A 15,700-nucleotide genomic window follows, 5' to 3' on the forward strand; every position below is an offset into this window, starting at 1 on the left:
TGTGGCCCACACTTCCAGCTCAGCGTGCCCCCAGGCCTCTCCCAGGGAAGTGCGCCCGGCCTATAGACAGTGTATATCACTTCCCTCGGGGCTCAAGGTGGCAGCACATTCATCAGATCAATCAACTTTTGCTAAGGTGCCAAGAGGAAGGGTGCTTCCAGGAAACCAGGGCCTCTCAGAGACAAGTTTGCCCTGTTTGTCATCAAATATTGGTCATGGTGAAATACCAGCCTTAAGAGAGAAGAGACTCTGGTGGGCTGGCATTGCTCTTAATAACTGAAACCCACAACCTTTGACATTTGGCCCTGGAAGGGGATTCTCCAAGTAGGATCCAGGTGACCAGCTCAGTCCCTTGAAGTCTTTGCTTCCCCAAAGGGATAATTTGATCCCAAAGGTGACAAGGTGACCAGATAGCATCTTCCACCTGAAGACCAGCCCATAACTAGGAAGCAGGAAGTCCCATCCCTGGAGTAAGAGGGGTGTAGGTATCACAGAGCAAGGACCAGAGGGCCGATGGAAGGGGACAGGACCTGGGGCAGAGCTCACGGGGGAGTTGGTGCCTTTGGGGGGCTGCCGGACAGTGTGTATCTATCTTCCTGTTACTCGTCCATTTCCGGGTAACCCACCAAGGGCTGTGTGACGCTGGGGCAGGGTCTTCGCACTTAGAGTGACACTTTAAGTAGACTCCATAGGTTTTCTCTTTTTATTATGGGAATTTTCAAACGTACACAAAAGTAAGAGGACCCCTAACACCCCACGTACCTATGCCCAGCTTCAGCGATTATCAACATTTTGCCTTTCTTGTTTTATCTATCTATCGACCTTTTCTTTTCTTTTTGGTGAATGTTCTGAGCATTTTAAAGCAAATCTCAGACATCTGGGGCTGGCTGGTGACGCAGCGGTTAAGTGCACACGTCCACTTCAGAGGCCTGGGGTTCACAGGTTGGGATCCTGGGGGCAGACATGGCACCGCTGGGCAAGCCATGCTGTGGCAGGCATCCCACGTATAAAGTAGAGGAAGATGGGCACGGATGTTAGCTCAGGGCCAGTCTTCCTCAGCAAAAAAGCGGAGGATTGCCAGCAGATGTTAGCTCAGGGCTGATCTTCCTCAAAAAACAAAACAAAACAAAACTCAGCCATCTTACACATAAATTAAATGGTACCAATTAAATGGTGTCCGAAATCTTACAAACAGACGGTCGTCCCTACTTTCGACCATACCAGCTAGAGTTTTGTGCAAGGAAGTTAAGACCCACCGGTCTAGTCCAGCCCCCCAGTTTTACAGTGAAGAGAACTCAGGAGACGTGAGCCGCCCAACGCTGGCGCCAGAGCGGGAACCAGGGAGAAGTCGACCCTCCTGGGGGCCTGGTGAGTGACCGGCCACGGCTGGTGACCGACTTCCCAGGCCCGCTCTCTGGGAGGGGCGGGGGACCCTCCACTCTGGCGGCAGGAAGAATCCGGGCTGTTGCCCGCACGCGCTCCGGGAAGCGCAGGCCGGGGCGCCACCGGCCAGGGATGCAGCCGGGCCCCGGGACGTGCAAGCGGCGGTAACCGGAGCGGAGCGGAGCAGGGGAGGGGGCGGGGGTTATGGGCGGACGGGGCGGGGTACCGGGGGCTGGGGCGGCTTGGAAAGAGGAGGGGGCCTGCTCCCCCGGCCGGCAGGGTAACCCGGGGCTGAGGTCAGCCTGGGACCCGGTCGCCCCGCCGCCGCCCCGGGCCCCACATGGGGCGCGGGCGGCGAGGCTGGCACGGGGCCGGCGCCCGGGGCCGGGAGCAGGAAGTCGTGTCCCGCGGGCGCGGTCCTGGGCGCGGCGCTGCAGGTGCGGCGCTCGGTGGCGCGGGCGGGCGGCCAGTGCGGAGCAGGAGGTGAGCGTGGGGTCGCCTTCGCAGCCCGGAAACGCCAGCCCCGAGGCCGGAGCTCGCGGCTAGCCGGACTTGGGTAGGGAGTTTTCTAGAAGCGGGAGGGGGTGCTGCATTGAGCCTCGGATCCGGCCGCGGGGAGGGTCTCGAATGGGGGGACCCGGCTGACAGACGGAGGTCTGCAAGAGGCGGTATGGCCTCCGGCCTCTGGGAGCGCTGCTGGGGGTCTCAGGCTTGGGAGAGGGCTGGGGGCGGTGGGAAAACGGCAGCAAGGGTTTTTGGGAGTGAGCTGAGGCTAGGGAGAGGGACGCAGGGCTGGCGGGAGGGGTCTCTAGACGCCGAGGGACGCGGGGCGGTGCCAAGATCCTGGGGGCGCGGTCCGGCCGGAGGATGGGGGAACAGAGGGGACCTGCAGATGCGCGGAGTCCGAGGGACGGAGCTGGCGGGGCGGGGCGGGGGGGGAGGCCGAGGCTCAAGCACTCACAGGACCCTTCCGCGGCGGCCGAGAGCTCCCCACCATCCGCGCGCGGGGAGCGCGCCTCCGAGGGCCGTTTCTGGCGGGCTGTGGCTTTAAGGATGAGGCCGGGCGAGCGGGCTCTTTAAGGAGGGGGCCGGGGCGTGTCAGGAAATGAGCCCTGGGCCCGCCTCGCCCGGGGGAGCGGCCTCGGATGTCCGGAGGCGCTGGGCTGAGCCGCAGCCGCAGCTCCGGAGGGCGGCTCGCCGAGGGCCTGTGCCCGCCCGGCCTCCGCCCGCGTCCTTCGGACCCCGATCCCAAGCACCTCTGATCTCCCCTGCACCCCTCTGCAAACCCCCCGCACGCCCTCCCTCCGTTCAGCTCCCTGCACGCCTCCCCCCTCTCCGTGCAAACCGCTCCCTCCGGAGCCGCCGCGCCGCCCTCTGCACACCGTCCCCGCGCTCTCCTCCGCCCCCTCCTAGCCCCGTCGTCCTGCACGCCTCCGCTCCCCGCTTCCCCTTCCATTCCTCTCCCCTCCCTTCGCCCTGAGACCCTTCCCGACTAGGCCCCAGCCCCAGCCCCTGCTCCATGACAGGTCGTCCCTGTGCACCCTTAGCCTGTCCGTCTCCCCTTCCTTGTGTCTTGTCTCATGAGCCCCCTCAGGCTGGGCGCAGGTGCTGGGGCTCACCCCAAAGCAGAACGTCTCCGTCCCAGAGGGCGGTGGGGAGGCCCCTAGGCCACCCCCCGCGTGACAGTTGAGGGCTGTGGCTTGCACAAAGGAGACGTGGTTCTGGGCTCCAGGAAATCGGTGGTGGCTGTGGAGTGACCCAGCTCCTCTGCTACCATGAACAGGGCCCCTCTGAAGCGGTCCAGGATCCTGCACATGGCACTGATGGGGGCTTCCGACCCCACCGGGGAGGCGGAGGCCAGTGAGGAGAAGCCCTTTCTGCTGCGGGCGGTCCAGATAGCACTGGTGGTCTCTCTCTACTGGGTCACGTCCATCTCCATGGTGTTCCTCAACAAGTACCTGCTGAACAGCCCCTCCCTGCGCCTGGACACCCCCATCTTTGTCACCTTCTACCAGTGCCTGGTGACCACGCTGCTGTGCAAGGGCCTCAGCGCCCTGGCTGCCTGCTGCCCTGGCGCCGTGGACTTCCCCAGCCTGCGCCTGGACCTCAGGGTGGCCCGCAGCATCCTGCCCCTGTCGGTGGTGTTCATCGGCATGATCACCTTCAACAACCTCTGCCTCAAGTACGTCGGCGTCGCCTTCTACAACGTGGGCCGCTCGCTCACCACCGTCTTCAACGTCCTGCTCTCCTACCTGCTTCTCAAGCAGACCACGTCCTTCTACGCTCTGCTCGCCTGCGGCATCATCATCGGTGAGTGGCCAGCCGGGGCCACGGGGAATGGGGGGCACAGGGGGCCCGAAACCCTAAAGATCAACCCTGCCAAGCATCTTTGGACTTAATCTGTCCCTCTTCCCTTGTTGCCACACTCATATGAGGAAGAGCCTGGGGCCCAGAGAGAGCAAGTAACTTTCTTGAGGTCACCCGGCAAGTTAAAGGCCCAGCCAGGGCCTTTCATAACAAGAGGGGATTATAATCTACATTTCACAGAGGGAAAGGCAAGGCACAGAGAGGTTAAGTAATTTGTCAAAGATCACACAGCTAATAAGTAGCAGAGCTGGGATGTGATCTCAAGCAATCTGGCCCCAGACACTTGACCACCATGCTCTCTTATTTCTCAAGAGCTCAAATGTCCTAACTCCTCATCCAGTGCTCTTTGTAGCACACACATCATCTTTTAATATATACCATCACCGTCTGACCCAGCAGGCTCAGGATAATGCCTGAGACAGTGCAAGAGATCACCTTTGAGAGCTCTTAGCTGTCTTTCCAGACTTGCCTCTCAGAAAATAAGAATTGTTGATGGGGACATTGTGCCAATCATTCACATAAAGAAAGCATAAAGCATCTCCTTTGTTCCCTAGAGGTCCCGTGGGTGGTAGCATCACCTGTAATCGATGCCGTACAAACAAGCAAACTGAGGCTCAGAGACGTTAAGGTACTTGCCCAAGGCCACACAGCTAGGAAGTAGCCAGCCTGGGTTGCAAACCCAGATTGGCCAGACTCCCCGGCCTATGCTTCTAACCTAGTTTAAATTCATTCACATTCAATGAAATTTTTTAAATTCAGCTCCTCAGTTGCAGGTGTTGTAAGCTGGTTCTGTAGCCACATTCGAAGTGCTTGGGAGGCACACGTGGCCAGAGCTGCTGTACTGGGCAACACAGATTAGAGAACATTCCCCTCATGGCAAACTGTTTCAGCTGGGTGACAGCGCCCCCAGCATCCTGCTCTCTCAGAGTCCCCTGGGGCTCTGGGTCATCCGGGAGGTGACATGCCTTTGAACCTGTTCGGGTTTTTCCTCGCTCTGTGAGTTCACCGCGGTTGACCCACATAGCCTTCGCTGGTGTCTCAGAGTCCCAGACCGAGCGGTACCGGTTGCTGGGGAGGGGCGCCGCCCGTGCCACCTGTCCTAGAAAATGTTCCTCTCATTGAGCATCTCCTGGATCTTGGGCTGCTCAATCTGGGTCCTCCTGGGCGAGGGGAGGAGGGTGGAGGTCAGAGCTGGAGGAGCTAAGACCCTGGCACATCCCTCTCAGCTGCTCCCCTGGCCCCCCAAGGGGAGCTGGTTCGGAGTCCTGCTGGCCCTGCCAGGAGGGGGGGCTTCTGGGTAGGAGAATTTGCATGCAGGAGGGTGAAGCCCCTGGGGAAACTAGGCCGAGTCCTGACTAAGTAATCGCAGTAGCTGATGCGGAGATAGCTTCCGAGAAGGCGCCTTCACCGGCCGGCCTGATGGGACAGCGCCCCGAGGCTGGTGCGCTGTGCCAGCCCGGACCGGCCCCTCTCTGCGGGGTTTCCCCTTCCTTCCTTCTTGGGGGAAAGATGGGTCTCAGCTGCTCCTGCTCCCTGCCCCAGAGGTCACCCAGTACCTTTCAACGCTCCTTCTGGCTGAGAGTCCCTCTGGGGTCTGGGACCTTGAGGTGGCCGTCCCTTCTGGACTTGGAAGGCCACCAGTAGGAGGGCCTGTCCCCTTTGATCTCACAGCCACCTCCAGAGCAACCTCCATGCATTCATTCACTTGCCCCACAAATAGGAATTGATGACCAAGCACGTGCCAGAGACCATGCCAAGCTTGGGGTTACAAATTTGGGAAAGATAGACTCCCCCCCTAGGATCCTGGAGGGCGTGGTGATGACAATGACAGTAACTAAGTTCTGCTTGAGAGGTAAGAGCTGTGATTGGGACGTGGAAGGTGCAGGGGAAGCCAGGCCAGGGCAGGGATGAGGGGTGGGGAGTCATCTAAGCAGGTCATCTGTAGGAAGTGCTAGACGGGTGTAAGGAAGGAGTGAGGAGAGAACATTCTAGACAGAATAAACTACATGTGCCTTTCTTCACCGCTGGGCCTGAGTGGGACGCACCAGATGCGAGGCTGCCCAAGTTGAGTCTGGAATATTTCCTGAGGGCAGAGAGGAGGCATGGAGGACCTTGAAGCCAGGACTGGACCTGAGCAGATGTGTACTTTAGAAAGAATATTCTGGTTGCAAGGTGGAGAATAGATTGGTTGGAGTTCTGACAGATGGGAGCTCAGAGAAGTTAGGTAAACTTTCACAGGCCACACAGCCTCTAAATGGCGGAGCCTGATGAATTCCTAATCTCTCTGGCGCCCGAACTTGTCCTACCCCCTCAAATTGCCGGATGCGGTGGCTGGCATCCAACGTGCGTAAGCTTCAGCCCCTGCCTTCTGGAAGGTGGGGTCACTAAAGGGACTGACTGTGGCCATGGGCAGGTGCCCAGCAGCCCCGGGCAGGCAGAGGTCTTGAAGGAAAGTACGGGCAGGAAGAGGTCCGAGTGCTGAGGGTGTCAAGAAGGACTCCCTCCCTGGAGAGGCCGGCTGGACCGTGCAGAAGCAGTGGATTCTCCCAGGAGGGAGGACGGTGTTTCTGGTGCAGGAAACAAACAGGACACTGAGCCCCGGCATGAGCAGTGGGGACATGAGCGACTCCTCGGGGCGATCGTGGGACAGGGACGGGGCTGACGAGGGTGTGGGAAGCCCAGATGACAGGCCGAGGAGCGTCGACTTGATGGTGGGCACTGGGGAGCCATGGAGGCTGTGTGAGCAGGAGGTGACACAAGATGAGAGTGACTGTCCCAAAAGTCAGGCCACAGGGATTCTAAGTCATCGTAGGTTCCCATTTGACAGACGAGGGAGCCAGGGCTCCCAGACCTCAGGTCACTTGCCCAAGGTCACCTTAACCGCTAAGGACTCATCCTTCACAACTCATTTCCAATGTTCCTTTCCAGAGGCCCCAGGCCAGCAAGTCACCCAGTTGTGGGTTTCCATGGCACCCTGTCATTACAACTGTCATTAAAGCAGTAATTGGGAACTGAGTCGCTTTAATGTCTTTCTCCTCTGGGAGAAGTCAGCTCCAGGAGGAAGGGTTCATGTCCTGGGCCACTTCCGCAACCCTTGTCAGTGCCTTGCGTGTGTTAGGGACTTTGGACATCTTTATTGCAGGGAGGGTGAGGAAGATGGGATGCTGAGGGCGGCAGAACACCATCTGTGGACGTTGGTGGCAAAATTCTGTCTTTCTTCCTTCCCGTCCTCATCCCCCGCCTCTCCCCGCTGCAGGCGGCTTCTGGCTCGGTGTGGACCAGGAGGGGGCCGAGGGCACCCTGTCCTGGACGGGCACCGTCTTCGGCGTGCTGGCCAGCCTCTGCGTCTCACTCAACGCCATCTACACCAAGAAGGTGCTCCCAGCCGTGGATGGCAGCATCTGGCGCCTGACCTTCTATAACAACGTCAACGCCTGCGTCCTCTTCCTGCCCCTGCTCCTGCTGCTGGGGGAGCTGCAGACCCTCCGCAACTTCTCCCAGCTGGGCAGCGCCCACTTCTGGGGCATGATGACGCTGGGCGGCCTGTTTGGCTTCGCCATCGGCTACGTGACGGGACTGCAGATCAAGTTCACCAGCCCCCTGACCCACAACGTGTCCGGCACGGCCAAAGCCTGTGCCCAGACGGTGCTGGCCGTCCTCTACTACGAGGACACCAAGAGCTTCCTCTGGTGGACGAGCAACATGATGGTGCTGGGGGGCTCCTCCGCCTACACGTGGGTCCGGGGCTGGGAGATGAAGAAGGTGCAGGAGGAGCCCAGCCCCAAGGAGGAGGAGAAGAGCGGCGTGGGGGTGTGAGTTCCTCCGGGGACCCTGGGGTGGCCCAGTGGGGAGAATGCCCAGGGTGGGGCGGAATAGCCATGACGGCATCTGTCCAGACCCAGACAGGGTGGCCTGGACGGGGAACGGCTTACGGACTTGAGCGGAATCTGGTGGTTGAAATGGAACCAGTGTTTTCAAGTGATGTCAGTAAGTTGCCCAAGCTGTGTCGACCCCCTTTCCTATTTCTAAGTTTGTGTCCTCCCCTAGGGAGGAGGGAGCCCCCTGGGAATAGCCAGTGAGGTTCTCTGGAAGAGCACTAGCTCTCAGGGAGCTGGGGAGGGGTTGCACCCCTCCTGCCCCCCTCCCACGGCCTTCTACCTCCATGTGACCTTTGGGGTTGGGGACGGGCCACCACCTTTAAGGGACAGTATTGGGGAAGCCAGTACATCTGCACTTATACTCAGGGGAGATGGGGGTGTGACCCACCGCAGGCCAACTGAAGGGGTTTGGGGAACCTCTCGGCTCTGGCAGCCTAGCTTTGGCCCCCAAAACCAGCCTTCCTTTGGGGGAGAGCGTGGGCTGGGCTGAGGCAGGAAATGGACGAGGGTTCCGTCTTCCCCGTGCCCAGACCAGCAGGCCCCGTGAGAGAGGACGAAAGATCACTATGCCTGAGCCTGGCGCTGGCACCCCTGGGGGGCTGCTGGGAAGTGCCCCACGAATGGGATACCTCGTGGGAAAGAGCCCTTTTCCTGCTATCTGCACCCCATATTTCCAGCTTTTGAATATGGGGACCACACGTCTTTTACAGGTTAAGCAAGGTCATGAGCCCCCCTCCCAATCACTGGCATCCCTTTTACCTGCCTCACTCCTCAGCCTTCGAGGGCCACGTGTCCCTTGGTCCCTGCACCTGGCACAGCTGCCTGGCCAGGTAACAACCTCTTGAAAGTGCAGCCTGGGCTACCTCTGCCCTCCCAAATCTGCCTCCCCCGGAGCTTCACCCCCAGGGGGTTGATGGAGTGAGGGACCTGCCACAGAGCCTTCCGCCTCAGCTGTCCTCGCAGATCCTGACCCCTGCGGGGCAGAGGTTGTCACCCAGTCCTGATGGAGGAGATAAACTACCAATTACGTTCTTCTCTGAAGGCTCGGGGTGGCTCCACAGCCCTGTCCCTTCTGCTGGGCATTCTGTTCCACGCATCTCCTTGGGGTCATTCCTGATGTTTTTAGTCCTATAGGGAAAGGCCGGGAGCGTGTCTTCTCATTGCCACCCCCTTCCAGTCCCCCCCACACCCAATCCCAAGTGGTTTCTAATGAAAATGAATGAAGTTGGTGGGGCCTGATGCCCTGAATTGTGTGTGATTTAATTAAAAATCAGAGTGAGACATCCTGTGTGTGTGGACTGAGTGAAGGAAGGACAGGAAGGGTCTAGACCGGGCGTATGAACGAGGCCCCGTGGAGAGGCGACCTCGAGGGGAGAGGTCGCTCTGGGGACCACACTCCTTCCTGGGAGGTGGGTGACCGGACCTCAGGCTCGTGTAGTAATAGCTGCCTTTGCCTGGACACTCGCAGGAGGCTGGACATGGTGCTGAGTGCTCCACACGCATGATTCACCCTGCCCACTCCCCACACCCTGCGAGGTGGACGCCATCGCTGATCCGCCATTTTGCAGATGAAGACACCAAGGTTCCGAGAGGAGCATGGGGAGGAAGAGGCCGCAGTGGGATTCAGGCCAGGGTCTCTGCCTTCAGAGCATAGGTACTTAACCACGGTACCCTTAACCATCCCCAACACTCAGCACCTACTGTGTGCCAGGCACTGTGGGAGGTTGTATTAATATGAAGAGCCACATCTGCTTGGAGGGGCGTCCGTGTAGACATGTGTCAAGGCCCGGTGACAGGTACAATAATGGGAAGAGTGACATACTGCCCTGAGGTCTCAGAAGATGGAGAGACCAAGTGTGGGGGATCAATTACATCTTCACAAGGGCCAGGATGTTTGAACTGAGTCTTACTGGGCAAGTAGGGGGTTCTAGGAGGAAGGACAGACCGACTGAGGGAACAAAGTTAAGCCCATGGAAAGAACCTATTTGGGGAGTGGTGAGAGGTTTGGGGGAGACTAGAAAAGGAGGGAGAGCCGTGGTGTGAAGGGCCTTGAATGCCGTGGTCAATCTTGACTTGATCCTATAGATTTTTAAGTCGTTGCCAGATCCTTTAAACAGAAGGGCCATGATCATTTCTGCATCCTTCGTATGATCAGAAAATCGAGACAACATTCTTAATGTTATTTCTACTTTCCTGGACACGATTGAAAAGAAACCTAAATTTTAACTTTCTCCCCCAAAGTTTTAAAGGACTACGAAAAGATGCATGGCTTCTGGCTTCATCTCAAATACTTAATTCATAAGTGAAAAAAACATTCAGGGGGCCTCCAACTCCCAGAACACAATTGACCAGGCCACTTCACTGTGCAACACCCCACACACATACACAGAGATGTGCAGTGTGTAGATGGGTTTAGATCCACACACTGCCCAAGACCCCAGCTCTGACACATAAAGCTCAGGGAACAGCCCAGAGCCAGCTGTCCAGTGTCCCAGCCATCCCGCATCCCAGCATCCAGTGTCCCAGCCATCCAGTGTCCCAGCCCGCTCCCGCTGTCAGCACCACCGCCCCCAGCTCCTCTCTATGGTATTTAAAGGGGCCAAGATGGCCTCCAGGAGTGTTTCCCCTGCAAGAAAGCAGAAGTGATGCTCCTTCCCCTGAGAACCCAGACTGCCCCCTCTTCTCTCTTGTCCCTTTCTGAAGGCAGGGATGTGGAAGTGGGCTTCCCAGTAAAAAACTGGTGGGCAAAGATGGAGAATTTAGGAGCAGTGACCGGCCCGATGCTGCCGCACACCCCACCTCCAGGATGCATCAGTCTTCTGCTTTGAAAGAGCGCTGGACCAGTTCCGCCTCTTAGAGTCTGATGGCCTTGGGCAAGTCCCAACCTTTTGGGGCCTCACTTTCCCTGTCTGAGATACGGGGATAATCCTTGTCCCTCCTGCCACACAACACGGTTGTGAATTAACGCTCAGTGTAGTTCCGGCATGCCGTGTGCTGTTGCTCTTGTGAACGTCAGCGCAGCAGACTTTACTGAGCGCTAACTCTGCGCCAAGCACCAGGGAGACAAACAGCGGACAAGACTCTAAAAGACGTCCAATCAGGGCAGCGTGGTAAGGACCATGAAGGAAACACGCAAAAGGCCAAAAGGGGGAATATTGGAAGGGAAGCTTCTGTGTGAACCTGCAAAAATAGAAACCAGTTTAAGAGGCAAAGCGTTTATTTGGGATCAAAGAATTGCAAGTTGGGAGCACAGATTCAGGTAGAAACCTAAAGAGTGTCCGGATTACAGGAGAGGGGCTCAGGGTTTTCATGGGAAGAGGGAGGATGAGGTGAGATGTATTAAGGCCGAGTTCATCGGTGCTAGAGGACGGAAGGCTAGTTTGTGCTTCATAGACTGGCCTGAGGTTCAATCATCAGGCAAAAGGCTAGACTTGGTCGCCTTCATTGATTGGTTGGCAATCGGTCATCAGCAAAGTTGAATTTCATCGTCCTTACAAACAAGATATTCTTGTCCTTACTGATTTCTTGAAATGTTGGTGGTTTGGTCCAGTTTGGAAGATAAAGAAAGCGAGACAGGCAAGGCAAGTCCTCTGAAATGGCCGCTCTGGCCCTACTTTAATATGGCTTTGTTCACGCCATCTTTCACCGCAGCCAGAGAAGACCTCTCTATGAGCACAACATTCACCTCAGACCCAAATTGTGGGAAGGAGCCAGCCACAGGAAGAGCTAGAGAGAGGGCATTCCAGGTAGAGGTTACAGCCCGTGCAAAGGCCCTGAGGAGCGAAAAGAGTTGGGTGTGGTCGAGGACCAGAGAGAAGGCCGGAGTGGCAGGAGCAGAGTTGCGGAACCTAACGAGCTCTTCCTATGGGGGTCCCTCCTGCCAGGTAGAAGAAAATCCCAGAAACAGGAGAGAGGGCAGAGACAGATTTGGCAACTTTCTGACGTTACATGGAAACACCAGTTCCTCTTGGTTCCACTCACCACCGGGAAGAGTGGGAACAGAGGAGGTCAGAGGGCCACGTCGCAGCCAGGGGGCAACACGTTGACCACCGCCAGGGTCAGATTTATTCCCAGAGCCTTGGGCAGTCACTGGGGGCACCATGACTTGATTTACATCTTAAGAAAATCCCTCTGGCTGCTGGGAGAAGAACAAATTAGCTAAATCTCTTAACCTCTCTGATCCTTTTCCTCATCTGAAAGAAAAGAAAGTTGTTCTGAGTTAAGAGATGGTATGATGATTGAAGGAGTCAACACACGAGAAATTCAGTTACTTGATGAGAAAATTGAGCCCCAAAGGGGAGAATGACTTGCCCAGTGCGCCAATGACAAAATAGAGGGTGGTGCTGAGCTCTCCTGTCTGATTTGCCTCCCACGGTGCCGTTCTGGGGGACAGGGGGAAGCTGCCTTGCCAGAGAGAGCCCTCACCCAGCCCTGCCCCCACCAGAAACTGGGCTCTGTGAAAGGGCTAAATTTACGACCTGAAACCGGCTGAAATGAGAGCAGAGAGCCCGCACGCTGGAGCACCTGGTGCAGGTGTGCTGGGAGCTTAGAGGGAGGAAGGCTGTGTGTGGGCATGGAGGAGGGGACAGAGAGGGTGCTGTTGGGGGGGCGACCGCAGGCTGTCACTGAGCACCAGTGGAGAATTTAGAACATTAGAGCCGGAGTGAGTTTGGAAGTGAGGGTCCAGCCGCATATTCCACAGACAGGCCTGAGGCTCGGAGAGCGCGATTGACTTGCCCAAGGTCACAGCGCGCTGGGTCAGAACCCAGACCCCTCCTCCCAGCTAGGGCCCTCTCCACTGAGCATCATCCTCGTAATTTTTTTTAATAATAATTACTGTGATTATTATCATTACTAACACATTGGGTACTCGTGGCATGCCAGGTGCTGTTCTAAGTTCTTCACATGTATTAACATCTGAGACAGGTACGATGAACGCCCTCATTTCATAGATGAGGAAACCGAGGCACAGAGAAGTTAGCGATGTACCCCAAATCACATAGCTGGGTTCCCTCTCTGCACGCTGAGAGGCTGAATGTGCAGACGGACATTGGCCAAACCAGATATGGCAATGGAACTCTCACCCACAACCTCCACGGCAATCCGCCCTGGATGCCAGGCCACAACCTCCGCAGCAATGGGCCCAGGAGAGTCAGGATTTGGTCAAACAACTGACTAGAAGTTTCCCTACTTTTTGCCCCCACCCCGACTTCCAGCTAAGGACCGACCAATCGCATAAGACTCCCGTCCCCTTCTAGTTAGCGCATTCCGGCTCCCCATCCTCACCACCTCCATCCGGGGACCGTCTCGCCACCATCTTCCCACACCTCTGCCTTTGAGTCTCTGCCAAATTACAGGTGACTGTGGCTGACTCCCTTGCTGTAGCAAGCTCCGAATAAGCAGGCTGTTTGTTCTCCTTTGGGTGGTCTTTATTTCTACAAGCCCCACCCCCATCAGCTCTCTGCACGGACGCAGGCTGGCTTGGGAAGAGGGAATGTTCTCGAAGGAGCCCCAGCCCGGTGGAGGGAGTCTGTGGGGTGAGGATGGGCCTGGGTGGGGGCAGCTGCCTTTCCACCAGGCCGGTGGTCTGGCTCCCAGGTTGTTCTGGAGCCAGAGAAGGATTATATGATTTCCCGTCCAGCTAGCGAGCCCCTCCCTGCTCCCTCCCCAGGTCCCTGTGCACCCGGTCTCGACCTCACCTCAATTTTCATTCCCCTGTGCCAGAGGGAAGGAGGGAAGTGCCCTTACTGAGTGCCTACTATGTGCTGGGTGTGACTAGTGTCTTCACATCCTTTATCTCAGTTAGTCCTGACAACCCTGGGAGGCAAGGCCATCTTTCCACTGCCTTTGAGATATACAGGTCCTCAGCTGTGTGCCCAAAGTCACTGAAGCCCCCCTGCCTCAGTTTCCTCATCTGTAAAATAGGGGGAAGGAGGCCAGATGAGCTCAGTGCCGCTGAGAAGCTAGGGGAGCCCCCTCGGAGCAGGAGGGGGAGCCAAGGCTCCCTCCTGGCCCCCACTCCTGTGTCAACCAGAGCATCCTCGGGTTGACCCAGTTATGTACTGAGGGTGCACTTTAGACTGTGTTATGCTAACAAGGGTGGGGAACCTTGCACACATCACCCTATTATCAGGGCCCATAGGATTTCAGGGAGGAAGGTGAGATGGCCCTGTGGCACATACTGTGTTTTTAGACGTTGTACCAATCCCTGGTCCTTTGTCTTTGCTGCCATAGCCATAGTTTTATTACTTTCTCTTCTGAGAAGACTTGTGGAAGGGAGAGGGGGCACTAAATCTTAATTAGTAAAATGAATCACGGTAATCCCCATTTCCTTATCAGTTATTAGTTTAAGCAGGATTGACCAATGAGCCTACTAATGGCTCCTCGGAAGGTTTCCTAACTCTTCCAAAGAGACGCAAAACAGAAATATTCCCTTGCTGGCCTCTTAAAGGATCCTCAGCATGATGGCTGGAGCTGTGGCAGCCATTTGGGACCATGAGAGGTGTCATTTTAGGAAATCAAGTCTACATACCAGCAGAGCAGAAAGACAGAGAAAACTTGGGTCCTTGGTGACATCGCTGAGCTTTGGGATTAACCGATTTGGACACCAGTTAAGCCTCTTTTAGTAGATTTTTCTATCCCTTGCAGCTGAAAGCATCTCAGCTGGCTTAGCTCTCCATTTCTGTTTTGTGCTTAACACAGTCCTGTCTTAAGCCTTAAGAGCACAGGACTAGAACACTGGGATGCTGTAGCATGGCTGGGGCTTGAATTCAACCTGTCACCCAACAGTATCCGTCAGAGCAAGCTCCTGGGCACCTGCCTGGTTCCCAACCTCCAACCAAACCCCTTCTCTTCCTTCCACCCTTCAGTGTGCTTCCTGACTGCTCCCACCCTTCACCTCTCCTCTGGCCTCCCTCCTTCCCCATGTGTCACCCTGGGCTCCTCTCCTGGGCTTCCATCCACTTGCCTTCAGGACTTGCCTCCTGAACTTTCTGGTTACTCTGGGTAACAACAAGCCCCATCCAGACTGATCCCAAATTCCTGCCCGAATGCCCCCTTGTGTAGCCCCGCGTCCACTGGGTCGTCCTGACCCCCACCCCGGACAAGGAAATGAGACACTGAGAACCCACACCTGACATTAACGACCTTTATTTGCTAAACCCTGATTTAAAGCATGAACGCTTTGGATTGAAGCTCACATGGAAAGAAATGATTTAAAACAATAAAATCAGTTCAACTGTCACCCCAGGGAACCAGCGGATCCTGGAACCAACCCAATCCAGCCTCTAAAACGTGGGCTCTGGAATAGCGTCATGGCTGTGGAGCTGAACCTGAACCCAAACCATCTTCCATTGATCTCTGCTCTCAACTCCCGTAAAACCTGATGGGGTGGGCTCAGGGAGACAAATACAGAACCCCAGCTCTGTCCCAGAACCAGGAGCTCAAACTCATCTGGGTTGGACTCTGTGGGGAGGCAAGAGGACATAAAAAGGACACAAAGGTTGTCACCTTCTCCAGAGGCCAGGCAAGGAACATGCATGACGGGAGAGACCAGGGTGTGAGCCAACGGGTCTTGGTGGAGCCTGTGGTGAAACTGGGGCCAGTGAACTTGGCCAAAGGCCAAAATTCCTAATGTTCAAAAATTACTGCCAGCCAAAGCTTGCCTCTCTGGCCACTGGTTTTCAACTTCTAGGCTCTGGAGTCAATTGGACCGGGATTGGAATCCCAGCTCTGCCATCTGTTGGCTGGGTGTCTTTGCCTGAGCAAGATAACTTCTCTGCAACCTCAGTTTCCTGCCCACTTCCTAGCTGTGTGACCCTAGGCCCATGGCTTGATGTCTCTGAGCCTGGATTGCCTAATATGTAGAGCAAGGATGATAATAGTTCATACTTCAGAGGGCGGTGCCATGACTGGGTGAGAAAATGCATATTAGATGCTTAGCACACTGTCACAGCGATGTGACTATTAGGGGCCGGCCCGGTGGCGCAGCGGTTAAGTGCGCACATTCAGCTTCGGTGGCCCGGGGTTCACCGGTTCGGATCCTGGGTGTGGACATGGCACCGCTCATCAAG

General features: G+C 56.5%; 1 protein-coding gene across 4 annotated transcripts; it reads left to right on the forward strand.

The window, feature by feature from the left end:
* The first annotated feature begins 1,435 nt into the window (after positions 1–1,435).
* Positions 1,436–8,876, forward strand: SLC35C1 (solute carrier family 35 member C1). 4 transcript variants are annotated; one of them, XM_044749774.2, is made up of 3 exons: positions 1,436–1,547; positions 3,167–3,693; positions 7,007–8,876. In XM_044749774.2, exons 1-3 carry the CDS (start codon positions 1,516–1,518, stop codon positions 7,564–7,566), a joined length of 1,119 nt encoding a protein of 372 aa, XP_044605709.1. In that variant the 5' UTR covers positions 1,436–1,515; the 3' UTR covers positions 7,567–8,876. The 4 variants fall into 4 exon arrangements, with proteins under 4 accessions (XP_044605709.1, XP_044605708.1, XP_044605710.1 ...); XM_044749773.2 differs by lacking the exon at positions 1,436–1,547 and adding an exon at positions 1,669–1,866; XM_044749775.2 differs by lacking the exon at positions 1,436–1,547 and adding an exon at positions 1,784–1,939.
* The last annotated feature ends 6,824 nt before the right edge of the window (positions 8,877–15,700 follow it).

Source organism: Equus asinus, chromosome 17 (assembly GCF_041296235.1).
Source record: "Equus asinus isolate D_3611 breed Donkey chromosome 17, EquAss-T2T_v2, whole genome shotgun sequence".
Taxonomy (NCBI): domain Eukaryota; kingdom Metazoa; phylum Chordata; class Mammalia; order Perissodactyla; family Equidae; genus Equus; species Equus asinus.

Bases quoted from the DNA above. Each gene is read 5' to 3' on its own strand.
- SLC35C1 (XM_044749773.2), top strand. From the start codon at position 1,724: ATGGGGCGCGGGCGGCGAGGCTGGCACGGGGCCGGCGCCCGGGGCCGG. The intron at 1,867-3,166 runs GTGAGCGTGGGG...TACCATGAACAG, and splicing joins CGGCCAGTGCGGAGCAGGAG to GGCCCCTCTGAAGCGGTCCA. The intron at 3,694-7,006 runs GTGAGTGGCCAG...TCCCCGCTGCAG, and splicing joins CGCCTGCGGCATCATCATCG to GCGGCTTCTGGCTCGGTGTG.